The sequence below is a fragment of the Epinephelus lanceolatus genome, chromosome 9 (assembly GCF_041903045.1).
Source record: "Epinephelus lanceolatus isolate andai-2023 chromosome 9, ASM4190304v1, whole genome shotgun sequence".
NCBI classification, from domain to species: domain Eukaryota; kingdom Metazoa; phylum Chordata; class Actinopteri; order Perciformes; family Serranidae; genus Epinephelus; species Epinephelus lanceolatus.
The window spans coordinates 4,661,445-4,689,290 of NC_135742.1; the positions used below are offsets into that span (position 1 = coordinate 4,661,445).

The 27,846-nt window shown below is 40.4% G+C and overlaps 1 protein-coding gene across 1 annotated transcript in view; it reads left to right on the forward strand.

The window, feature by feature from the left end:
- The window catches only part of eeig1a (estrogen-induced osteoclastogenesis regulator 1a), a 51,575-nt gene that overhangs the window by 13,748 nt on the left and 9,981 nt on the right, over positions 1–27,846 (forward strand). Inside the window, exons 3-7 of the mRNA XM_033619936.2 lie at positions 17,330–17,450; positions 19,749–19,778; positions 22,990–23,106; positions 26,084–26,130; positions 26,882–27,033. Of these exons, the coding sequence (XP_033475827.1) occupies positions 17,330–17,450; positions 19,749–19,778; positions 22,990–23,106; positions 26,084–26,130; positions 26,882–27,033 (467 nt within the window). The remainder of the gene's footprint in view (positions 1–17,329; positions 17,451–19,748; positions 19,779–22,989; positions 23,107–26,083; positions 26,131–26,881; positions 27,034–27,846) is intronic.

Consider the following 27,846-nt stretch of genomic DNA (forward strand, 5'->3'; position numbering starts at 1 on the left):
TTTACAAGAACAATGACCAAAATTGACCAAACATTTCATCACACTCCAGGTTGAGAAATACTGAATTTCCCTTAAACCTGGTCAATAATACTTCTGACTAGCTTCTTTATTTGTTAAAATTTAGTGTTGAATTTATTATTTGTATAAATCTGACACGGATTCTGACACTGGACTCATCCAGTATGGTGTCACCCTGTCGTTCACAGGTTGTGTCAGTGTTTCCCAGTAGTAAGGTTCAGGATGTAGTTCTTGGGACCCTCAAAAGTACCAGGAACTTTTGGGTGGAGTTGGCAGAGCTTCCTGACTGTCTGTTGTTGTCAGGCGCCATCCAGCACTTGACGGGTTTGAATTGTTGTCGATGGCCTAGTTGAACTTTCTAAGTGATTTGTCGTCTTCATGTTCTCATTGATTTGTTGTTTCTCTAAATATGTTCCTGGCATTCTCACAACTTGAAAATTTGTATTTGCATTGGTAGATGAAGTGCAACAAAGGTCTCTGGCGTCACTGTTACGTGGTATCTCCTGCCTGATGTTTGGGTTTGTTCTGGGACCCTGTATCTCTGCTCAGTGTATGGTCACATGTTCCACACATGTCCGGTTGGCACACTTGTAGTCCTGTGGATGTGAGCAGATGATGAAATTTCCGTCACATGGACTATCACAGCTGCTGAAGCAGGAATTAGGGTTATAAGTGCACAATAGATATCAGCTGGGTTGTGTAGCATTACATCAGAGAGAGAGAAATGAGTTCATCACCAAGTACAAGGTGTTCTGGTGCCTAATGAAAAACAAGTACTGCAAAAGACAAGAATCATAAATATGAAATAGAAATTGATAATACAACATAATGAAAAAGGTATAAAAATATGTGAAATACTGGAATGTCTTTGTAATAAAAAGCATTATTTAAGTGTCTTTGGAATGATGACCTGCCTACGTGTAAATGCGCACACTCGTTCACACCAAATATCTTCATAGGAGGATAATCTGGATATGCTCTGTTTAGCAAAAGTTTAGCAAAAATAGTTGTGTCTGGATTTCCATGAACCCACGAATGTATATAAGACACTTGGATAATGCTGCAAAGGAGTTTTTCTAACCTCATTTTTATCTGTCATTCGTTCGGCCTTTGTAGAAGCCTGTTTGCACTGATATGCTTTCACCTTTTTGGGTTGCTCCGCTCCCCTTAACATCACAAGCTTAGGAGGTGAGTACTGTATCCAAGTTGCATTGTTTTTGGGCAAACTATTAACACCTACAGCACGCACTAGATGCACCGCACAGATCTAAGATGTAGTTAAGGAACTGTAGTCAGGATCAAAGGTCAAAAAGGTCAAAGAAAACTTTATTATCCCCGAGGGGCAATTTGTTATGCAGCCAGCAGTCTCACACATAAAAAAAAACAGACACATATAATGACGGCAGAAAAACAACAACAACATTCAAAGTTAAAGTGCCTTATTTAGGAGGCCAATGGCAGTCGGAACAAAAGAGTTCCTTAGCCTATTGGTCCTGCAGGTAACTTGGCTGTACCTGCGGCCAGACGGAAGCAACCTGAACTCTCCGTGCAGAGGGTGGCTGGGATCAGCCAGGACTGACTGGGCCCTCTTTAAGATCCCAGCCTGGTACAAGGACGTCAAGTCATTTAATGTTAGGCCGGCAATTTTGCTGCACACTTTAACTATGTTATGAAGCCGGCTTTTGTTTATAAGGGTGATTGACCCATACCAGCTGATAAATGAAAATGTTAAAACAGATTCTAAAAAACAAGAATAAAACATTTTCATAAAAGTGTTGTCCACATTAAAAGCACGAAGTTTCCGATAAAAGTGCATTCTCTGGTGGGCTTTCTTACAGACAGCATCCACCTGGAGATCAAAGGTCAGCTTGTTGTCAAGAATGGTGCCAAGATACTTGTAATGCTGAACACATTCAATCACGTGATCATATATCACCACAGGTGAGACAACTGTAGGGTTCTTCCTAAAATCAACAATCATCTCCTTGGTTTTGGATACGTTAATGTTTAAAAAGGATGACCTGCACCAATTGGAGAATTCTGCCACTACAGGGCCATGATCAGGATCGTCACTATTTAGCAGACTAATGATCACCGAATCATCAGCAAATTTTAAAATGTGCCGCCTCGAATACTGGCTTCGGCACTCATTTGTGTACAACACAAATAAAAGAGGTGAGAGAACGCAGCCTTGGGGGGACCCAGTGGAAGAGATAAGAACATCAGATAAAACACTGTTCACCCTGACACGTTGCGGCCTTTCAGTTAAGAAGTCCACCAGCCAACATATTAGTCCAAGATCAATATTGTGGATGTTCATTAACTTTTCTGCTAAAATGTGAGGTTGTATTCATTTAAAAGCTGAGGAGAAGTCGATGAAAACAAGACGTGCAAACGTCTTAGCACCCTCAAGATGAGATAAAAATCATGTTGAGGAGGGTGCTAGTTGCGTCAACAACACCTCTACCAGACCTATAAGCGAACTGCAGCGGGTCCAAGTTTTCCTGCACTGAACTTAGAAGCTCATCCTTCACAATCTTCTCAAATGTTTTCATAATGAGAGATGTCAGTGCCACAGGTCTGTAGTCACTTAGTGATTTAGGAGAGTTATTCTTTGGTACAGGCACAATAGTGGAGTCTTTCCAAATGCGAGGAACTTTGTGGAGTTGAAGTGACAAGTTAAAAATAGAACAAAAAATATCTGCCAGCTGTTTGGCACAGTTTTTTAGTAAGCGACCTCCTATACCATCTGGGCCAGGACATTTCCTTTCCTTAATCCCCTGGAAAAGTTTGTGAACCCTCCCGCTGTCAAGGTGGATACCAGTCTCCTCGGGCACGACATTTTTAAAAACTGGCAGTTCCTCACTAAAATCATAAGTATTAAAACGATTGTAAAAAGCGCTCAGTTCATTAGAAAAGTCAAAGTCAGATATTCCATTTAGGTTGATGAGACCCTTCTTGGACTGCATCCCCATCATGGATTTCACTCCCTCCCAAGCAGAGCATGAATTTCCCGTACTGAGCAGCTTTTCCACCTTATTTTTGTAGTTGTATTTAGCAACCTTGAGTTCCTTTTTGACTTGTTTCTGGAGTTCCCTGTATCGTGTGTCATTACCCTGGTTAAAACTGATATTGCGCTGGTTAATTAAGTCTTTGACGGATTTGGAGATCCGTGGTTTATTATTTTTATAAATGGAAATAGATTTCCGTGGGATGACCAGCTCCTCACAAAAAGTAATATACGCTGACACAGTTTCGGTCAATTCATCTAAGTCAACACAAGCTTCTTTGAATAAGTCCCAGTTAGTGCAGTTGTAACAGTCCTGGAGGCATTGCACTGACTCCTCAGACCAGACCGGAACTAAACGTCGTTCCGGCTTGTGTTTCTTCAGGACCGGTTTGTAGGTCGGAACTAAATAAACAACATTGTGATCTGACGCACCAAGTGGAGCTCTACGAAAGGACCTGTATGCTCCTTTTACAGAACCATAACAGAGATCCAGGCATTTCGTGAGACGAGTTGGACAAGTAACATACTGGTAAAAGTTTCCCAGGGACTTCCCCGGTTTACAGTTATTAAAATCGCCCATAACAAGATTTGGTGTGTCCAGCGCGATCCTTTGAAGCCGCTGCACTGTGTCAACCATAACTCGAGTGGCATTATCAGTCGATGTATGTGATATTAATGCTGCTTTTCTGTATGCTTGCCAACACAAGGAAATAAGACAAGGGATGCTATAATATGGGTCAGCAGTCTGCCTTGGCGCAGTATTTGAGCTCAGTAAAAACAACACATCAGTGTTTTGTTGTGCGTCATATGCAGCTTGTGTGTGTTGTCTGTTACTGTGCTGGGGCTCTGAGTTTTAGTTTTACAGCCCACAAGGTGATGGCACGAAGGAGCTACGTGTTTACCTGCTTTCTCAGGTCTCTACTCCCTTTGGCTCTGTGGAAGCATCAAGGTTCCCCTGTGGTGGTGATGGCACAGAGGAGCAGTAGTCATTAACCTTATTGAGTTGTAGATTAGCCAGTAAGTGCAGCTCAGGCACTGATGATGATGATGATAATGATGTTATAAGAGACTTGTTTTCCTCTCCAGTGTCTCCAAAATGAGCTATTATGGAAAAACGAGCCTGTTACAAAATAATGTTTTAGGAAATTTGGAAATGTTTCTCCATTAATCTGCACTAATTTGATAATCAATTAATCTTCATCGAGTAAAATGACAAAAAATATCTAGTTCCAATTTCGATTTGTTGCTGTTTTTTTGCTTGAAATTAATTGTCTTTGGGTTTTGGACTGTTGGTCAGACAAAAAACAACAAATCACACCAAGAAAAATGAGCATCTTCTGCAGCAAACATCCCATTGGTTCTGCTGAGAATCACCCACCTAAAAATGGTGAACTGGGTGTCGATCATGGTTTGAAAGATTTTAGGAACATGTCCCGTGTGTTGGCTTCCAGGGAGTTCACTAGAAACACAAGCAGGAAGCCATCTCTGGAAACATCTCTGTTGTTAGGTTTTGTCGGCCAAGCCTAACTTTGCAACCAAACTGTACCTGCAGTGCTTTGGTGCTCACAAGTGTCACTGTGACTGTGAGTGCCATTTTTGTCACCTGGTGGGACAGTTGACATGTGAGGGAAGGGAAGAGTTGAGGGAAAAGGAAGGAAGACGTTTGTGAGGAGAGTTAGAGATCGACTGGGACGAGTGGCTTCTCAACAGCTGTTTCCTGTTTTCATCTCACTTTTCCAGCCGTTAGCATTTTGGTGGGATGTGAGGGGAGGTTTGAGTGTGTGGATGTGGTGTGGGAGTGTTTTGGGTATTATTCCTCTGGTATCGGGCCAGGTGATCAAAACGTCTCTTCCTCCATATGGGGGGAATTCCTGTGAAATCGATTGTTAGAGCTTCTCTCTCTAAGACTGACCTTTATTAGATTGAACTCCTTTTTTGAAAAAGAGTTTCTGATTTGCGTCAAAGTGAAGAAAAAGTTCTGAACTGAATGAGTCATTGTCATCGAGGCACAGTTCCTGTAAATAATTAATAACTTTGATTACAGCACTTTGATTTTCTGAGCTGCTACGTGATCACAGAGGCGAAACTGTGTTGTTCAGTCTCAGACGAAAAACTTCTCTGACAAAGACAGAAACTTCGTACTATTAGCTGATGATTTATGTGTTTCATTCCCATATTGACAAACAAATGGTTGATTAAATAGCAGCTTTGATAATTGATTGATAATTGATTAATTGATATCAGTTATCAAGCAAGAAAGCCAAACATTTACTGGCTCCAGCTTCTCTGTCTTGTTAATTGTAAACCTTGTGTTTTTTACTGTTGGTTGGACAAAACAAGGCATAGAAAGATGTTCTCTAAGCTCTTAAAAATTGTGATTCAGGCTAAACAGTTAATTGATTATAAATGATTGAGACCAACCATAAAATGAACATAATGGCGAATGCCTCTTTTCCACTGACGTATGTGACTGGTGTCTGTAGATCCCTGAATATAGGGATGATGCCTCTAGTGTCCAACGCAAGGAAGTGCATGTCTTTACGGATGGATAGAAACCTTATAGAAACGACCTGTAGCCATGGAAAAGAGGCTAATTTTGTCTCATTTTCACCATCCAGTAGTTTGGAATATGCGCTTGGAACAAAAACAGGACCAATAATGCATGACAACAAATAAATGAAGATGTTGGCCTGCCAGCTACGTGGCATGTTTTGTGAAATACTTAATTAAAAAGACATATTAACAACGGCTCGACCCATAATGACGATCTGACTGTATATAATGTACAACCATATTTTAGCAGAATAACATTACTCAGATTCACAATGTGTTAAAACTAGATAAACAAGTTAATTTTAATCATACAAACTCACTTGACAATCAACAGGCAACTGAATTGAGGTAAATAGCCTGTTAGCTAAGCTAGCACACTGTCATACGGTCTCTCCGAAATCCACTGCAAAAGATAATTTTTTTTTAAACATACTTGAGGCAAATTCTGGACCAAAATATTACGGAGGGGAGGAGTTTCGCAGGCACATCAGATATCATGTTTGACGAGGTACAGTGAGAGTATCACTAAATTCTAGTGAGATAGCAACCTAGTACAGTACTCTGCTGCTTCATTGAAGACTTTAGCTAGCTTTAGCTACATCACAGGGTGTTTTTTCTGTCCGACAAATAAAAAGCCAACTGTGCATCCTCCTCTACCTTTTTAAATTTGCAGATGTTGGAAGTGTACTTGTTGAAAATCCAAAATTACATTGAAGCTTTGAAGCTTGTTAGAGAAGAGCGTTGCAAACATGAACAGGGCCAAGCTGGCTCTATCTCTTTATCTGTAATATTAAAAATTAAAAAGTACTCCAGCAAATTTGTATTGCAGCAAAGGCCGTGGTATCCTGACTTTTAGTCTGCCGAATGCGTCAAGCTCCATTAAACACTACGCTCCCCATAATGAATGTAGTACTTTGCTTTCTCTCAGCCCATCCCTGCCAAACTTCAACATTTGTAGCCTCCAAGCCCAAAGTTGACAAAGCTCCTCCAGAGTCACAACATTTCATAACGTTTCCACAGGTTCAATAGGACTCCCTGTGAGGACTAAACTGACTTTTGTGTGTGTAATTTGTAGACTTCCCCTTTAAATATTGTCTATTTAGTTTATTCCGTAAGAGCTACACACATACAGTATGAGGGTAAAGGGTCCCATGTGTTGTTGTTTTATTGCTGTTCTAATGGCTAACATCTGGTCAGAGACAGCTATTGGAATTTTGCCTTTTGGCAGTGATATGGATCAATGTGCAAATAAAATACTGACTGCTCAGGTAGGGGGAGGATTGGTGATCTATCCAGCATCTCCTGGTTGTTTAAAGGTTGTCAGCGCCAGTGAGGGACGACCCCGTGACCTCTTGGGTACAGGAACATCCTCTGTGACTCCTTGCCCCTCCTGATTCATCCTGACGTCACTGTCCCCTCTGCAGGATCTGTCTGCTTCCTCAGCACTCTGCTCTCTCTCTCTCTGCGCTGTTTATCTGAGCCCTCGATGCGACCCGACCCAGCCCGGGCTGCTGTTTGTGTTTCTGTAAACGGCCTGGGCCCCCAGGAGCCACGCAGCCAGGATGGAAGATAAGGATCCCATTCTGCTGCATTGCTGACATGTTGAGTCATCACATGCTGGGGTCCTGTTGGGGGGCAACTCAAATCAGGGGCTTCGTGTTTACATTTCAGGCTCTCTGATGACTTTAAGGGTGAAGTCACAACTGTAGTTTGTCTTCTTCAGTCTGAATCACTCTGGAGAAGTTTTTGTTGTTGTTGCATTTGTTGCGTTGGCTTCATTTAGGTTCAGTTTTCCCCCTTTAATAAGCCAACCAAGACTTTTAAACACAAGTAACATGGAGCCAGTACAGCTCGATTACTTGACAGAGCTTTAATAACCTGTCATCTCGCCAGATTGCAGATTTTTGGCAGCAGGGAGAAGGTCAAAACAAATCTGATTCCAGTTCCTGTAACTTCAGCTCAGCATGATAGATGTACTTTATTATGTAAGGTTTTCCAAGCAGCGGGGCCAGCTGATAAGTAGATATTAGTATGAGTCTACTTTCACACCTAAAACACTGAGTCAGGATGAAAAACATTTCACCTGAAAAGTCAAAATCATGTTTCACATTTCTTTGATGTGTCAAAAGTGACCCTTTTTTCCTGCTTTAAAAACAGTCAGTCCTCATTTTCCTTTTTAAAATATGCCTATATAAATTTAACTTTTGACCAGTGAAGCTTCACAGAGATCAATAAAATGTGTGTTTTTGCCAAGACCGGCTGCAAACAAAGACAAACAAAGATTCACACACTAAGGGTCCTGACACACCAAGCTGACGGTTGTTGCCGTTGGTGAGCATCTGTCGCCCTAGTTTTTGCAGTATGTTATGCACTGTTGGCACCAGTTGACCCATGTCGGCTTTTTTTCGGCCGAGTCAGCATGTTGAATCAGCGTTGGAGGTGGCGGAACCTGTCGGTGAGTGACGTCACTCTGAGGAAAGCAAACAAATGGCTAAACAGACTTTTTATATTAGGTGAGATTATTTCTTTCAGCCGTTGAGCTCTTTAGCAGAAACATTTTGTAGTTGTTTATATCACTTGTTCTTTCAGTATCGGGTTGTATTGCTAATGTGCTAACTGGCTAACTAGCATCTTGAATTCATCCTGTCGGTCTTCCTGTTTCTCTTTTTGAATGACAAATACAGACTACTGCTGCCTGCTGGTATGGAGAGCAGTTTCCTCTCACACAGGTGCAGAACTTACATGCTACTTGGCCGTTGTCTGTTCTCTTTGGGGTGCGTTCAAGTGCAACTTTTTGGCCAAGACATAAAGCAATGCAACAGTTGGCCTTTGTTGCCACTAGTTCTTCGATGTTGGTCTGGTGTGTCTGGGCTTTAACATGAAACAGAAAAAAATATCTTGCATATAATAACTTGGAAATACCTAGAAAAGGCAGCATAACGTCAACCACAGAACTGGCTAAAATCATGTGTAAGAGCATCTGAAACTATAAAATAATAACATACCCGAAAACATTGGGATGCTGAGAAGAAAACCAAGACTTTCTCAAGCAGAAGAGGCCAATTATTTCCAGTTAAATTTGATTTGCTGAAGTTTCTTTGTTTGTAAACTGAAGACTCATTTCTTCAACAATACTTCATAACTTCAGTACTTGTGGCCTCGCGGTTATGCTACATACCACAAAACCTCAGTTTTGGGTACCATTGTTGCATGTCATACTTCTTTCTCATCCCATGTTTCCTGTAAATAATCTCAAGAAGTACTTCACATCCTTTCTTTCTCGTCCCAATTATAACCTCTTCTTCCATTTTTTTCTCCAGTGTTTGCTTCTCTGAGGTTTTTGAGGAAATAAATCCTCTCTTCCTCTGCCCCCTGGTTCTTATTTGCTTTCCTACAACTTCCCCAATCTACACTGGTTATTATAAAGTCACAGGAATATTTTGTTCCATCTCTGGTTGCCTTATTCTGCCTCTGACTCTTGGCCTATTTTCTTTAATTTGCCTGTAATTGTTGATGATGTGGATTTGAGGCTGTTGTACTTTATTCTTCAAGTGTTGGGGGCTAAATCAGTCTGCCAGCAGACTTTTCTGTCGTTTTATGATCTCTGTTTTTGGTTTGGTGTTTGGTCTGAGGTTCAGAGACTGAGCTCATTTTTGGATGCCGTCTCCTCTCAGGACAGTGTCTCTCCTTTTTTGTGAGCATTTCGTAGAGACTGAATTGGTACCGATGTTGCAGAAGTCCCACTTCTTCCTGAGCTGCCACTCCTCCATCTTCCGGATGATGTGTGTGTGTGCGTGTGTGTGTGTGGGGGGAAACATCAGGTTTAACTTACTTTTCAGCTGTCGGAAATTATGTTTGGTTGAAGCATTTTTCTGTTTGAAACACATTAATTTGGTTCAGCATGATCAAAGTGTTGCCCGCTGGACAAATGCATGGTAGAGGACACACACAATGTCGGCCTTTGTACTCGTTTTTCTTCTGCAGGCGTTATCATGTCAGCCCTCTGTCCTCTGTTTATGTGAGCTCTGTTCAGCTGGAGTGAGAGCAGCTCAGTGTCTGTCTACTGTCACTGCGTCCTGCTGCTGGGCTGCGTTCACAGCACACAGCTCAAGCGTTGGTTGTATCTAGTCTTTTATTTCTGGATGAGTCAAGTCTCTTTGTGAGAGAGGTTCTTAATCTGCATGTGGATCCCGATCTGTATCATAATACACCATATAACAATGTTGAAGTCCACCTCCAGACAAGTATGTCAAAATGTTCTGCTATTATTAATATTTTGTTTAACATGGTTTTACCATATAAGCAGTGAAAGAGCAGATGTTGACGTTATTGTTAGAGGAAACATCGGCGAGACTAAGCCATACATGTTTGAGCCTCAGTTAGCACCAGACTAAGGGTGCTTTCACACCTGCCCTGTTTAGTTCGGTTCAGTCGAACCCAAGTTCATTTGCCCCCTCAGCAATCACACTCAGGTGCACACCAAAGCAACCAGACTGAGACCTTCTTGAAGAGGTGGTCTTGGTCCGGTTACAAATGAACTCTGTGGTGCGGTTGGTTTGTGGTGAGAAGGTGTTCCAACCTGGATGTGAAGCAACTGCAGTCACATGACACATTGTTTGGGTTAAACATGAGCATGTTACAGTCCTGGAGGATTATTAATGTGCACCTCCTCCTGTACTGCTTTAATATGCACATTCAGCACATCTTTTATTTGTTTGTTGTGTATTTTAGCTTGTTAGCTACGATATCTGCTACGATGCTACAGTGTGCCCACATTGTCACATTGTTATTATGTAAATATATACCAGATCAGAACTGAAACAGCCTGAAACCATGCAGGTTTTTTTTGTTGACAGCTTAGATTTGAGTCTCATGTGAGAGGCAAAAGTCAGTTTGTATAATCAGCTGCAATACGAACGCAGCCAGAAAACAGCTTCACTTCTCTCAGCCTCCTCCTGCACAAACAGTAAAACACATGAGAATAAAAAGAGAGATGCAAAGGTTGCAGGTGAGATTAAAAACAAACGGCGGAGGGCCTTTAAAAACGTCTGAGGCTGAAAGAGAGTGTCGGTGCGAGCGCCTCCTCCTCCTCCTCTGAGCTGCTGGCAGAGCGTCGCTGGATTTGAGGAGTGTGAGGTTTCCATGGAGTCTGAACAAAGCCATCTGGTCTGAGGAATGTGGTTTGGGAACGCTCCCCGTTACACACTGGAGGACCAATAGTGTGGGGTCCTGATAAGAGCTGAGAGAGGGAGTGTGTGTGTGATTTCATGTTTGTACTCCTCTGAGATCCTCACTTGTTTCCAGGCATAGATGGATAAAGGAAAATCTTCATTTTCACCTCTCTTCACCTCTTCAAAGGGTTAGATTAGGATTCGACTTTCAAGATTTACAGTGTGATTTATGGTTTTTGTTTTTGGTGTTTTTAATCTCTTTCTTGTGAAATCTCCCAGTGCTTCACTGCATTTGTTGCTTTTTTGGGTGAAGCACGCCCAGACCTTTAAATCATGTCTTCTGGGTAGATTAGCATTAGTAGACAGTCTAGCTGTGGAGTTTTCCTGTAAACAAAAATTATGTTTACATTCAGAACAAAACACATCATGGATATCCTCAAGGAGTGTGTTCCCATCCTCATAAAAACATTTACAAACCTGATTATTGAAGTATCTTAAATAAATTTAGCATTGTTTATAACCATGTTTACTAGCTCCCAGTCTTCCTCATTCCTACCTCTGCTGTTGCATTGCAGCATATTTTGGCGTCTTATAAGCGGGATTTATAGTTGTGCGCAGACCCTACGCCATAGCCCACGCCGTTGTAAGCATTTATACTTGTGCGATGGTGTGTCTGTGTCACTCTGCAGTTACACCTCCAAAACACTAGCCAGCGGCGGAGGTTTCTGTGAAGTGCTGTAAAGTTTAGTTTATTCAAAACATACATTAAACACACATTAAACACACATTAAACATGGCTTAATAGAGACATTTTCAAACACAAGTACGCAAATCAGCTTCACTATAACTCGCAGCATTCACAGACAAACACTTGTCTTTATCTGGACACATTTTCCCCACAAATACAACATGCTAACATTATTAGCACAAGTCTATGGCGTTTTACATTGCATAAATTAGCCTAGCGTCTAGCGATCTTTTCCTCTTCTCATATTAAACCAGGGAGAACAGCAACATTTTACAAAGGTAACATTACAAAATTTGGCTCCATTACAACTCACAAGGTTCACTGACAAAACAACTGTCTTATACTAAACACGTTTTCCAAACAAATATAACATGCTAATGTTCAGCTAGGATAAATCTCACACAAGACTTAAAAAGCTATTTTTGTGGAGGCTTTATTGTCTTCACAATTTGTTGTTTCTTATCTGTGAAATTAAAGTAAACAAAAGCTTTGTTTCCACTGAGGGAAATGTTTTCAGCTTACAGAAGTAGATAGGAGGTCTGTGTCACAGCGACATGTAGCTACATTTCTTGGGAGGTGCAGATCAACCCACGTAGGTTATGACGTAGCTGCGGCGCTGATTCAATGCAGAAGTATAAATGCCACATTACAGTCACCTGTATATTTGTGGAATAGTGTGACACCATTGGCAGGACTGTGTATTGCGTCACTCGTGTGTCATAAGATGCAAGTACCTTTTTTAGCTTTGCTGAACTTCAGTTCTTCAAGTAAAGTGGTGTTCAAAACTGAGCCCCAAACGCCTAAATATTTTACTTTATAGGATATTAAATGGAGAAAGGCATTAAAACTTTATTTGAGAGGTTGTCGCCAGCAAGTGTTTAGTATTTTTACATGTAAGTGAGCAAGCGGTTACCAGAACTTTCAGCAAATGATCAATTAAAACCTAAAAAACATTGAAATTTAAGCAACCCTGTGCCGCATCAATATTTTGTATTCATCGTCTGTAACAGTCTGCCATTACATTTAATACAGTACCCACAAAATATAACAAGATAATAATAAACTGTATTTAAAACACAGTTACAAAGTGCTTTGTATGATTGAGCCAGAAAATATTTGCGGACTGCAACAAGGCAAATAAAATTAGCCAGTTAAAATAAAACAAATAAATGGAAGAAATGTGTTGTGCTAGCTTTCAGAACAAGTTTTTAAAACTGACTTAAAAGATGTCACTAATTCTGCAGTGGCCACCAAAGATGTGCTCAAGGAAAGAGGTTTCATTTTATGTGACAATCATAACTATTCAGTATTTTAGTAGTAAAACTGAGGCTTCATTGTACAACCAAGAGTGGAAGTAGCTAAACTCTGGCTAATATTTCTTATGAAATGTGTTTATCTGAAAAATCATCAAAGAAAGAGAAAGAAGGAAACACAAGTGGTGGAAATCACACAACACACTGTGAAGGGTTGGTGGATAATGGTGAATGAGATGATGGGGGAGGGGAGTGTGAGGAGCAGCTGCTGCTGGTTAGCACTATAGATTGTATGTGTTGTTGTTGTACATGTGTCATTAGCACCTTCTGTCTCACACCGTAACTCAAACTGCCTCACGTGCTCAGTGAATGAAATTGACTGAAATTAAAGTTACTGATGTGAAAATCATGTAAATAATAATCAAAATAACACTGAAATAAAACTGAGAGCAATTGATTCATCACCTCTTTTTTGTGAGCATCATTTTGATCAGTCAATCAAAGAGTCGACCTCCAACACTTTGTTCTAGACCATGATGTCTCAACAACCTAAGGCCAGATTGCCATTAATGTCAGTGTATATTTATGTTCCCCAAAGGATGCATCCTAATGTTTTTGCTGATCCCATCTCTTTGCCTGAAGCACTACCATCAGGTTAAAGTATCTATTTGTACGTAAAGAAATATTTAAATCTAATGGGTAGAGTGGCAGGAAGTTCAGATGAACCCTCTTCATTTTGAGGCATGTCATATGTTTTTGTTCCCTGATCTGATCCAAGGTTCTTGGATGTCGATAATCATTTTCCTGCTGATGATAATGTCACAAAACACTTTTCTCTTTCATCCTCTGCACATCAAATATTGTCAGTATTTTCTGGAACAGTTTGAAATCACTTCTCTTTTTCATTTTTTTATTTCTGCTGCCACTGCTAATATGAGGACCTTGTTTAAACCCTGTCTGACCTTTGTCTTTGTGAAGAGGGAAATCATCTACAGATAGTGCAGTATGTATTAATTATTAGGTTTTCATTTTTAAAACAGGCAGACAAAAAGCCCCGCCAGTTAGTTGATTTTATAACCAGCAATAATAAAAAGTCATGGGAGTTGAGTGTTTGTAAATTGCACACAGTCTTGACAATGCAGCACTACCTGTATATAAATGTAAGGTATTTAAATTTACTTTTTATATTGTCACTTTATTTTTTATATATTTTTACACCTGTTTGTTTACCACCTGTTCACATCTCTGCATTATGTGCATACATTCATGACATTCCTTTTATCACTACAGTTTATTCATTTTGTAGTTACTGTCTAACACAAGTAATGCATTATTTTATACTTTACACGTTATATTTTATCCAAAGATTTCAACCTTTATAGCGTGATTTTCTCTTTTTATACATATTCAATGAGAATCATTAGAGAGAGCTTGAGAGCTAAGGCTGCATTCATACTAATATAGAGAGAGTTTAATAATTATCTTTATTTGATGTCATGCTTTCCACCATGAGGTTTTGCTCACATTTTCCTTCCGACAAACATGTATACAGCACTTTTATGAGTAAGATAGAATATACTTTACTAACTTAAAAACATGTAAACATCAGTATAATCACATATACTACATGTAAGACATAAGACAATTAGTGCTACATTTACACCTAGTGTCCACACCATTGTCTGTAAATATAATGTATGTAGCCACTGTGACATCACCCATTGGTGTATGGACTCCCATTTTAAAGCCTTGAGTTTGGTGTTTCAGTCGTCGCCATCTTGTTTTTTGTTTTTTTGTGAGCCAGAAGTGACCATATTTCGTGAGAGGCTGGCACCGTGGAGGAGCGAGGGGTTGATCTGACTGAGAAGCTGAGGACACTATCGGCAGACAGCCTGTCATTCAAAGTGGCCCGCCCGTAATTATGTGTAACATTAAGCCTTAATAAAACATGAACAGATGACTTATATAGATTAAGGGGTAAAGTGGCTGTAGAGACCAAAACATTTTTTGTACCAGGCTGTAAACATGTTCATTTCTGCTGTTAAGTTGGACATTCTACCTCTTGGGTTGCATTTTAGTCTGGATGGGCGTAAACGGAGACTTTTTGAAACAATGAGGCAGAAACCCTTGTTCACTCTTTCAAGTCCAAGTCCAGTTCAGGTGTGTTAGTATGGACGGAGATTATTTCTGATACGATCTAATCATCTAATGACAAGTTCAGAGGTTACCTAGTTAGACTTAGGGAGCATTAAGGCCGTTCTTTTGCTTAACTTGATGTTCCAAAGTAGTGCCAATACAAACATCTCATCATCATTTCTCTTTCACCTTCCATTTTGAAACACAGTCCCACCATGGAGCTCTGCATCTGTGATTTATATGTGCTGGAATTAAGGAGGCGTCATGCAGTTTAAGTGACTCCAGAAACATTTGGCTGTTTGGTTGGTCTCCCTTTTCTCAGCATGTTGTTGGACAGAATCCAATTTGAGTTTCTAAATGAGCTGTTTGCAATTTTCAAAGGAGAAAAACACAACTTTTTCTCTTTGACAAACGTTCACACAAATGATGGTGCTCTTTGACGGGATGGTGTTTAACTAAAATGTTTGGTTGACAGACTGATGATCATTCACAGAACAGCGTAGGTTCTCATGATGTAGAAATAACGAAAAGTAATGTGTGTCAGGAGTATTTTCTCCCCATAATTGGTAAGTAGCGTTTTTTTTGAAGCGACTTCAAACGTCCTTTGGTTTTTGGACGTCTCCCAGTTTTACCACCAAAGACGCTCATAATTGACTACAAATGACACAGAAGAATGACTTCTCCTGTCAGTGAAAAACTCATTTTCAGCCATGTTTTTAGACTGACATATCTCAAGAACTATTTGATAAATAACCCTTAAAGTTCTTTGGTGATTCCCGGACTTTGAGATGTTGTGATTTTGAGTGTAATGCCTTGAAAACTATTTGATGCATCTCTATTATTTTTTGATGCACACATTCATGTTCCCCTTCAGATTATTTGTAATAACTTTGTTGATCTCTTACTTTTTCATCTTGCCCCATCTCCTCTGGTTTATGACCAAATACTTAAGAGTTTAGTCTACAAAGGTCAAATCTGGCTCATGATAGGATACTGGTTGGCCCACCCAGCATTTTATAATTCACAATGTAAATAAATTGATTCACACTGGGAATTTTTGTTAGATATAAATAAGGTGCCAGAATGTTGATTTTGTCGCTAAAATGTAAGAAAATGTATAAAAAAGGCTGATTGCAATTTTCTAAAGCTCAAGGTGATATCTTTAAATTGCTTGTTGCTCTTAAAACCAACAGTGAAAAACCCAAATACACGCAGTTTACTATCTCATAAGACAAGAAAAGCTGGAAATCCCCATAAGCTGGGAAGCTGGAGTTAGGTAATGGTTGGCTTTTTCTCTTGAAAAATGATCATCTTTCTGATGTCGATTAGTTGAGCAACTGTTCCAGCTCTAAACAGGAGTGCTGTCTGATATTACAGATGACACATAGGGCTGCAGAAAATCAGATTTAGATGTGAGTCTGGTTTTGGCAAGACAACACATGTCCCAAGTGACATATTAAACAAATTAAGCTGTCTCACAAGTCTACTTTCTCCTCCTAATGTTGCATGCGTCAGTGTTTCTATGACATTTCTGCTCCAGTCACATCAGCTTTTGTTTTCAGAAACAAAAGTCAGTGACCCGTCTGTTTGTCTTTACACCTACAGCTGTGTTCCCACCCGTCAGCCAGGATGTATGGATACTTAAAGGTTTTCCACTGGCATTTTCTGACCAGGCAAAGTGTATTTTCACAGAAGTCTGTTGACCATTGTAAACTGTTTCCTTGACAGTTCGTCTTGTCGGTGAAGCAGGAGGGAAAATCCTGAGAGCCACACTAGTTTACATGTCGCAAAGGTTGTTTCATCAGCGACTTTGAGGTCGCTCGGTGCGTCCTGTTGACAAAATGTCAGCAGTTCACTATCCTCAAAATAAAATACAGCATCCATACCTACAGAAACAGCCAATGTAAGGCTAAGCTGAAACTGTGACCGTGTGTCAGAAGTCATGGGAATCAGTTCTGTAATTCAGTTAGTTTTGGAAAAACTTGCTCAGAACATGTTTTCGCAGTGTTGCTCTGATAAATCCGATCCTCAGTGGACATACTGATCATGGGGCTGTGAGACTGGGAATGACATAACTGGAAAAAATGTGTTCTGAACTCAGAGAGTATAACTAATCGAAAATATAACATGCCAAGTCTTGAGAACATTTGTGTTTGACCTAAATGTCAGGAAAACAGTCCTAGTCTATACATGAATACACTCTTTAGGTTGTTGCGATTTTACGTAACATGTTTCAGTGTCATTGTCAGTTAAATCGCCTCAGCAAGCAGCAAAATGAATCATACTATCATTAACCCAAGTCTTCTACTCAAGAAGTGAGGCGTAAGCAGAAACAGAAAGGCTTTTTGGAAATAAATAATTCATTGGAAGCACAAGAATGCAGAAACTGTTCATCACAGAGATTTATGTGTTCCTGCTGTTCTTTTCTGTCTTCTTACAGACAGGAGGTTCATGAGAACTGTGTTCGCTGGAGGAAGAGGTTCACTTTTGTGTCCAAGATGAGCGCCAACCCTCACACCGGAGTCCTGGATCCTTCTGTCTGCAGGGTGTCAGTCAGGAAGGTACGACTCTCAAAATATCTTGGAGATTAACTACATCAATACAATGTCTTTAACAGTTTGATTTAAACCAGAATACCAGTAACAGAAAACTACACTCCTGTTGACTCAGAACATTCAGTCATGCAGATGTAAGCCCCTTGTACACTGGCTGGTCAAGGCGGAAATATCAGGCCATTATTCCACCTTAGTGTTCTGTATAAAAGGTACAATCATGGAATACGGAGGCAGAGTTGTCTCGCCTCTGAGCCGTGAGGTCTGTGTAAATGGGACAGCCAGCACGATAGGATCAAGGGGTGTAACGTTTTGACGATGTATCATGTGTACAACACATCGCAGGAGATTTATGAAGTAGCTGTTAGCAGTTAGTGGCTAACTCAAAGAAGAAGAACAGCAGCTGAAAATGTCAGCACATTTGGAAAACAATAAGATACGGGAGCTCCATACCTTCCGATCAGAGGATGAGATTAGCCACCATATGTCAGAGACGCTAAATGATTCTTACTGACATGGAATGCCATTTTTACTGTTAATAAAACGCTGCCAACGCGCATGGCTGACGCTGTCATGTTACATGTCACACCTGTTATGCCTCTTTTGTTTCCCCCGATGCCGGCATGCTGTCTAAAATCACGCACTGCAGTGGAAAGACACCGGCGATGTTTGATTCTGCGTAAAAGTGCAAAGGAGACATCAAGAAGGGACTTCATAGCGCGATCTCTGTGTAAGAAGGGCCACAGACTTGTTTTACTTGAACGCTGTCATTATTTGCTTTTTTGAAGGTTAGTTTTACCCAAAAAGTGATTGTTGACTCATCCTACTCAATCAATGAAAAGCAAACATTTTGCAGGCAGTGTCGGCCAATACCAAAGTTTATCTCCTGTGTAGGAAATAATATTTTAGGCTGAATTAGGCTGTTTTGCCCTCTCAAGTGACTGGAGTGCACTGGTGCACTGACGAGGGAGTGAGTAAGCAAGAGAGGAGACAATTATTCATGTTTTTTTTGTTGTTGTTTTTTACACCAGCATTTTGTTGCCAATGTCTCCGTGGAGTATGCACCCTCTCCCCAGCAGTGCCCAGCTGCGATGGATAATGCAGCTCCTGCTTAGCCCTTTCAGCCCCCTGTGATTTGCACGGGAGATCACTCCGACACAAGCAACGGCGGCTCTGACTTGGCTCATTTCATCAAATGGATGTATGCAGGCTTTCAGAGCATTACTCAATGCGTGTTTAATGGACGGCTGAATTAGCAGGCTAATCTGACAAGGCCCTCCTCTCGAGATAATGTCTGCCACTTAGTTCAATTCACCCGGAATATACACTGCTCTAATACGTATGTGTGTGCGCCCAGCACAGCAACTGCCTGGGTATGCACAGAAGCTGCGGTGAACACACGGTGACTGCCCATTGTTCTGATGGCCCACATTAGTCCGAAAAGGGCACCCATTGGACCCAAAGCCTATTTTAAGTGTGCAGAAAGAAAGCATTCCTTTATTAATCCCTTGAGGGGAAATTCAGTTTTTTGACTCATTGTTATTTTTCAGATTATACACACGCAAGCCTGAAAACAGACACACACAAACAGGACCTTTACACAAACATTAGTGGATAAATGTCAGAGCAAGGGGGACTGTCAATGGACAGGCGTCCGAGCAGTTGGGGGTTTGGTGCCTTGCTTGAAGGCACCTCAGTGGTACCCAGGAGCATCTCTGGCACTTCTCCAACCAGCAGTCCACATTCCATGTTTCGTCCGTACAGTGACTTTAACCACTGACCCTCTGTTTCCCAAGCTAAGTCCCCATGGACTGTGCTACTGCCGCCCTCCTCCGACAGTCCTGTTTGTCTGAAAATGTACATTTGGTAGAAAAATGGTACATGTTTGGACGAAAGGTGAAAAACCTTTGTATTTCTAGATTAAATATAACCATTGTTTTAGTGGTGTTTTCTTGGTTTCTCCAAGCAAGGTATGATTTGGTAATAAAACTACAATACTGATACCAGACATATAGAACTGCATCCACTAACACACGTGATAAGCCAAGAGTACTGTACAGACTGTTTCAGGAGGTTTGGAGACGTTCTCACACAAATGTCTCGAAGATATTTCAGTTCAGACTTGATGCTAAAATCTCCCATGTGAACGCCGCCTCGGTGCCATGCTCGGAGGAACCATGAGTGTGGTCTCAGCCTGTAATTTTAACTCTCCCGTCGGGAGCCCTGTAATTGGAGGCCACTGTAATATGAAGTTGGATCAGCTCAGATCACCGGGTTCATAACTGTCTTCCTGTTTTCCCCCTGCAGGAACTCAAAGGAGGAAAAGCATATACGAAGGTAAGAGCCTGTCTGCCTCTCGGGTCGCCTCACCTCTCACGTTCATAAACACATAGAAGCAGTTACAGATGAGCTCTCTGTAAACCTGAATGTCACGTTATGTAAATATTAGCATTTCTCACACTCGCAGGGCGTGACGGTAAATCAAAAACCTGTCTTGCTTGAGTTCACATTTGTCCGGAATCTGCAGCACATCCTGCCAACACCTCTCTAACCGTAACTGGACGAGCCCCGGACAAATGAGTCACGTCTCGTGAATGAAATTACAAGGTCAATCCACTCGTGAAGACACTTTGTTGATTCGTGGACGTTGTTGCCCGACAGGAACCGTTTCCTCTGTTTTCGCCCGTTTCCTATTTAGGTTTTCCTTTGGGCTAAATATACCCAGCTTCCCTCCTTAGAAGTTGGCTTCCTTTAAATACACACCTATGAAAACAGAAGCTCCTAAAGAAAAGGGAAACCTGGAGGATGAAGAATGGGGACCTTTAGCTCGAGAGAGCAGCAGAGTTGATTTAAAACAACACCATGAATGCAGCACAGACAAAGGCAGTTTCCACACAGTGAGAAGATGTGAGGTTTGTTCTAGAGGTTAAGGTCATGTAGACAGAGTCCTTATCTGCGTAATCTGGGGATGTGTAGAAATCCCCGACCTATACGTGTAGGTTGGACTCTCAACATACAGCAAACATCACATACTTGGACCATTACAACTTTTATAGATGCTGAGAGTAATGGTGGCTTCAAATTCAACTCATGAGGTCGTATTTTAGACACAGAAAATTGAGTTCACGGTGCTTTTAATCGTCAGGTGGTTTCAGGATTTAAGGGGCCTGATTGCCCTGATTTGTGACGCCTGTCTCAGTCAGTTTAAAAGCCAAGTCGTCCTGGGGAAGGCAGTTTGCCCAAGCATCGGTCTTTATTTGTTGAAATAAATGTGTCAGAGGTTAGAGCGGGAAGCTTTCCTATTCTGTTGTTTTTTTATGTCTGCCTGCAAGCCAGCACCTGATTTAGAAAAGGTGCCCATCTTCCCTCAGGTTTTAGTTCTGTTAGTTAAAAAAGTTTCCCATTAGAATAAATTCTGTTAGAATATAAATAAGAATACACAAGAATCTCCACTAATTAAATTGAACGATGACATTTGTGCATTCAGCTGTAAATGAAATCTACTCTGATAACCTGTATAGATTTTTTACTAATGTGTTTTTTTTTAATATCAAATTTACTTTATCTCAAAGGAACAATGTGTTATATTTTGGGGGTTTAGTGGCATAGCAGTGAGGATTAGTTAGAATTCCTTAAGTTTTTCAATGTTCAGGAGGTTTTTACCAGAAGCTGAATTATCCACAGAGGTCTCTTCCTCTCCAAAACAAACAGTGCCACTGATATAAACCAATAAAAAACAAGATCCAGACATTCAGGAGGTTTTTACTGGAAGCAAAATTTTCCATTTGAATACATACTGTACTGTACTACTGTACTACTGTAAAACAAACAGACTGGTCAGTTAAAACACTGAATAAAGGAGTTTCACAAAGGAAAAATCAGTTTTTCCAACGCTGCTCATCGTGGAGGGACTTCTACGGGGCCGTACACATGCCACGTCTTTAACCGCCTGGAAAACGCGAGAGCGCGGCGGCAGCTTGCCTCTGAGATTGCTAAGCAACCTTAACAAGCACCATATCAAAGCCTAGTGTGTAGGCCTATCATCCGTGGGACAGATGTAAAGCTCTGTCAGCCCTGCACCAAAATGATCAACTTTTCCGTATTTATCACAGACTTACAGAAGAAGGGAAAGATGTCTGTCAGTTGTGATTGGTTGTTCCTCGTCACATGACATGCGGTGCGCGCTGCTACGTACCAAAAGTTGAAGTTGGTTTATCTCAGAGCACAGCCTTTGCGCCCTGAAAAATGGGCTTTTAGGAATGCGTGTGCGCCACAATGGTGTTTGAGCACGCCTGCCTGCCTGTCTACATTGAAAACAATGAATTTGAGGGCGCAAAAAACACAGCATGTGTACGGCCCGTAACTATGGTGGCTGACATGAAAACGCTAATGTCCCTAACTAGATCCAGTGTTTGGTTTGTCTGTTCCAGGCTATTGTAGAAACATGACACAGGCAAGGACCCACTCCCTGTGTAGATATAAACAGCTCATTTCAAGCTAAAGAAAACACAATACTTTTTATTTTCATGGATTATACACTTAAGAAAACATACTTTATATATTATATTCCATTTCTGCCAATATATGCCCCTGAATCCTACACTGGTCCTCTTTAACTAGAGGATAACCCCTTGACATGCACCATCTGGATCCCAAGGGGGTCCTCAGGCACAAAAATATGGAGGTTAACAGACATTTAAGCAAAAATCCAACAACACAGATCAATCAACATAGCAATGAACAAGAACATACAAATAAGGGCTGCCCCACAGTCCCAAACCACACGTCTGTGTCATTTGCAAAGAGTTAACAGGAAATACAATTAAATTAACACTCCCGGAGAAAATACATTATGTTAAAGTACCGAGTCGACATATAATCTATAACATGTAGTAAATAAAAAAACAAGAACATTTGAGGTAAGCAAACACATTCGTAGTAAGTCAGAGAACAAATTATTAGCAGTCTAAATGTTCTTATTTTCCCTGTTACTTTAAAAAACGAACTGCATCTTTCAGTATGAGACCTGCTGTCTTGCTACCTTCCCATCGTGAGCACGGACTGGGTGTGAACAGCACCATTTCCCATTAGGTGTGTCTCAGATTCTGAGGAGTTGTTTCCAGCAGGGAGACCAACATTAGTCCTGCTCTGGACTTCCTCTCATGCTTTGATTAATTGAGGTCACAGAGACTGAGACAAGTTAAATCACCACATGCTAACAATACACCTGCTCACTCAGTGCAGCTCTGGATATTATCAGCTGACTGTTTAAAATGTAGCATGTATTGCGTTTTTGTGTTCATCAAAGCTGTTTTAAAAATACAGGCTTCACTCTTCATCTGATGTCTGTTGAGATGGACATGTGGTTTTTGCACCCTGTCATACATTAAAACTTAAGAAGCCTGTGACGTCTTAAACGACGTGACGTTGCTCGGTGTGCTTAAATGATGGGTGTCGAAAAAATCTCTCATGCCAAAAATAAAGACCAGCGCACCCCTCCATTAGCGAATCTAGAATAAACTCTGCTCTTCTTCCTCCTCGCCCTCAGCTGGGCTTCACAGACCTCAACATGGCGGAGTTTGCGGGTTCTGGCTCCACTGTGCGCTGCTGTCTCCTGGAGGGATACGACACCAAGAACACACGGCAGGACAACTCCATACTGAAGGCAAGTGACTCGCAAACGTGTCAAGTTTGTAAAAAACACTTTTTATTTTTAAGCACAGTGAATTTCTGGCTCAGAGCTTTTATTTTGAAGTAGTGTTTCCTGCGGTAGAGTGAGTGACCAATGGACAGCTACTTGACAGAGGCAGCAAACTAGCTCAACGACACAGCCAAATGCAAGTATGACGCCGAACCAGTGGTTTAAAACACCATCAGAACAAGAGGACATTAATATGGGACTGTCTTATTTTAGCCCGTGCCCTCATGGCTTAAACGAGAATGTTATTGTGTCATAAATTTTATGCCTGGAGGAAGCGCAATCATTAACTCTGAGACTTTGACCTTTGACTTTTGACCTTTTCATTGATTGCTTCCACTCCACAAATTTAGTCAGGAGCGGTCAGAGTGGAAAGGTGTAGGATCAATGGTCCCTTTGTCATGTAAAACTGGCAACTTCTGTTCAAGTGCTTTGGTTTTTCTGTCAGAATTAAAAATATTTTAGTAGTTGAGAGCTGAAACTAGGAGTCAATTGGTCAGTTTGCCAATCTACAGATAATTGATCTGCAGTTCTTTGGTAAACAACCCCTCATTTCGTTTTCTCAGTTGTGAGGATTTTGCTGCTTTTCCTTGTTTAAAGTGACAGTAAACTGAAAATTTCCGGGGTGTTTAGACTGTCAGTGGAACAAAACACAATTTTAAGAACATCACTTTGGGTTTCAGGATATTGTGATGTGCATTTTCCATAATTCTCTGATCAGCTGCAGCTTCCAGGAGGAGTTCAGTTTCCTTTAACCTTTTTACCTTTAATTTGTCTGTGTTTTAAAACAACACTGTTCACAGGAGACGCTCTGAAATACTAATTAAACTATCTTCAGTGCCTGCAATGAATAATTCCAGTTACAAGTCATGCTGATTAATTTAGTTAATTTTAATCTTCTTATCATGCCATGAAAATTTAGTTTTTGAGAGCAGTTTTTGATGGAAGCAGATAACAAAAAACTGTAAATGTAAATATCAGTGATTTCTTTTTACTATTTAATCTGCAATTAATATGTGGATTTTTCTGTTTAGTAAGTGTTTAATTTATAAAATGCAGAAAAATGACAGAGAACCAATGAAATGTTTTGCCTGACCGACAGCCCCAAACTCAAATATATTTAATTTACTATCATATAAGACAGAGAAGGGGGTAAAATCCTGACAGCGAAGAACCTGGAACAAGATTATATTTAGCATTTTTGCTTAAAAACCGACTGAAACTATTAATTGGTTATCAAAATAGTTGCTGATTAACTTATATTTCAATCAGGAAATGTGTCACATCTCATTTCTGGCAGCCTTTTCTTTGTGTTTTCTTCTGCTCACCTGTTTGTTTTTATTCAACAGATAATAAAACATTTCGTAAACCAATCCATGAATCTGCACTGCACAGGAAACGTCCACTTTGGATGCAACTATTAGGATGTTTTCTTTTCATATAGATCAAGTTAAGATATGATGATTAGTCCATTCACTAATTAGCCAATCTTCAGAATGAATCAACCAAGTTCCAGTTTCTCAGTTGTGAGGATTTGCTGTGTGTCTTTGTCTAATGTGATGAAAACAAAAGTAAGTAAATGAATAAATAAAAATAATGTGGAAATTAGATGGGAAAGGAAATAAAACAGATAAATTATCAATTTATGTCCCATTTTATCAAGAGCTTTATTTATTTTTAATACTAGTTTTGGAACATCTAATAGCATATTGATTCATTTATTGAGTCATTAATCAATCAATTAATTTATTTGTTTTTATTTTGGAAGCTTCCCTTCTTCCATCCTGATAATAAACTGTATATTTTTGGTTTTGTTCTGATGGTTGGACAAAAAAAAGGAATTTGAAGACTAAAGATTTTAGGAAAATCACAATTTTCCTGACAAAGACCAAAGGATTGATCGATTTATTGTCTGCGGATTTGTCCAAAATTAAAACATGTTAAGTGCAACCAAAAACAACAACAACAAAAAAAATCCCCATTTATTCATCAGTGCTGATCACAAAGATATGAACTTCTCAGGCAGCTCAATCAGTTCAGTGTCCCTGTATGTGAGGGATGTTCTGGTTTTCTCACTCTGCAGCGCCATCCAGAGGTCATCCACACAAACTGCTCTGTAAAACAGAGCCAAGACAGTCACGAGTCTTTGTGTCATCTCATTCCTCTGGAAGACTTCACATTTTGTGCGTAACTCAGACGTCAGTGAGCTTACTGGGAATTTACTCCCAGCTTTTCCAGTGCATCTTTATCATCGCTCAAGCAGCCAACAGATGAAACATTTTGATTGCTGCTTCTCGGTAACGACAATAGACGTTAGTCACACTGTTAACCTTTGATTTCAGATTTCTGTCTGTTAGCTGAGCTGATTGGTGATAATCACCATTATCATCCTGAGGTAGTGCAGTGTCACTAAGTAAATTTGCTTAAGTACTGTACTTCTGAGTTACTTGTACTGTGCTGTAAAATAATTTTAAAAACTCAACATCAATGTCTCTTTCCAGAATTCATGACCTGGTTACTCAAGAAAATCCACATACTTTGTTGTGAGCAGTTTCATGTAGGAACTATTTTCTTTTACACCTTTGCTTAAGATTTTGAATGTAGGACTTTTACTTGTAACAGAGTATTTTTACACTGTTGTATTTCTAATTTCACTGAAGTAAAAGATCAGAGTACGTCTTCCACATCTACGTCTTTCCCCCTGTGATAAGGACAAGGACCCACAAAACTGTGGGAGAGTAAAGGGAAATGTTTTATCCTTCTGTTAATGTTAGATCAGAGAAAGAAGAAGAAGAAGAAGAAAAGAGAATTAACCCCTTTTTGATGAGCACTTTTTAACATGGCTGTAAAACAGATATTTGTTACGTTGCTTTTGCATTCACCTCTGGATGTCTATATGCGTGTTAAATTTGTGTGGTGAATTTTCTTTTTATGTTAATTCCAGGTGATCATCGGGATGACCCTCCTGTCTGGAGATCCGTGTTTTAAAACGTGAGTATTTCAAATTGTGAGATTAAGGATGGACTTTGTTCCTGAATGGTTAACCTCATTTCATCACAGGGTCCCCATCACGTCAGGATATTGGTTTAAAAATGAGTGTGGTAAACATTTTTAAACTTTTGATCAGACGAAGATCCGACTGGGACTCAAATGTTGTCTTTTTAAACACATTTGAATATATCCATTTGGAGTTTTCAGTCTCACCTCATAAACTCGACATCACACTTTTGAGTTTTGTTTTTTTTCCTCCTTTTGTTGTTTTTATTTTGACCGTTTGTCTCTGTCAATGTCAAAAACACTGAAAATCTGGATTTAATACTGATTAATCTGAAGCAAACCATTCATGTTCATCTTGATGAACAGCAGATTTCTTCCACAGTAAGTCTGTAAAACTAGTGAGGAATAAAGACATACAGTGTTTACTGAAACAATAGGAAATCTTATCAGTTGTCTCCAAGGTTTTTTAAAATGACCCTGTCTGTCCTAAATATTTGTTTAAAGAGTTCTGAATAATGTGTTTGAGTCTATTAGTGATTGGTGTCTTGGTATGTTTCTAATCTTTTAACCAGATTATTAAACACTTGTAATATTCATGCTCCTCTGTCCTTTGTCGGAGCAATGACTCACTTTCCCCGCTGTCAATAAAATGAGTCCTATCTGAGCGTGCCAAGCTAAGCAGCTCTGTGCTCATTTAATCTGTTCCAGACTGATAAGTTGTGTTTTGTGTTTTTTTTTCCTGCAGGCCTCCCAGCACAGCAAAGTCCATCTCCATCCCAGGACGAGAGCACACCCTGCAGCTGGACTGTAAGGGGGAGGGAACTGCTGAGCCCGGGCCGGCTGGAGGGGTTTCTCTGGGCCGAGCCTCCAAGCCTCGACCCTCCATCATCAGCTCAGGTACATCTCTCGTGTGGGCAGAGGGATTTGGACTTGAAAGGGGCTGTTTTAGTTGGGGTTGCAGGGTACATTTTGGACCTGGGTCTGACCTGGTAAAACATACAGTTATCTTAAAGGGGACCAATTATGATTTTCAATATTTCCTGTCATATGTCTATAATGTTACACTGTTAGATGTTCATATTAAACGTGGCCAAAGTTTCAAATATTTAGGTAAAGATATATAAAAATAATCCCTGTGAGCAAAAACCTCAGGTTTCAGACCTTTCTGAATACTCAAGCTGACGTCAGCTCAGGACAGATTTCTTTATATGGTCGTCTGCTTCAGGCACGCAGCTGCAAAAGTTTACATGACATACACTGCTACATGTAGCTACATGCTAACATGAGGGAAACATGTAATCCTGGTCGCTGATGTTGTTAATTTCTCCCAGATTTCGAATCATCTTCACACTGCAACATGTCCGGTTGTGTTTAAAAGCTTTTATTGGTAATTTTTCCTGGTAGAAAGTGCAGCTATTATTTGTTCCGCCATGAAAGCTGACTGTTGTGTTGTGTCATGTCACCTGTATCTCAGCCAGAAAGTTGCACTCAAACACACTGCAAAGATTATAGCCTTTGGCCAATAAGCACGTATGTTCTGCGCCTGTGTGGGAGGAAATACCTCTCTATACCAGCAGGCAGCGATAGTCCAGATTCATCATTCAAAAAGGGATACCAGAAGACCGGCAGGATGGATTCAAGACGCTAGTTAGCCGGTTGGCACGTTAACACCACAACCTGATGTTGCAGGAAGTACAAATACATTTACCA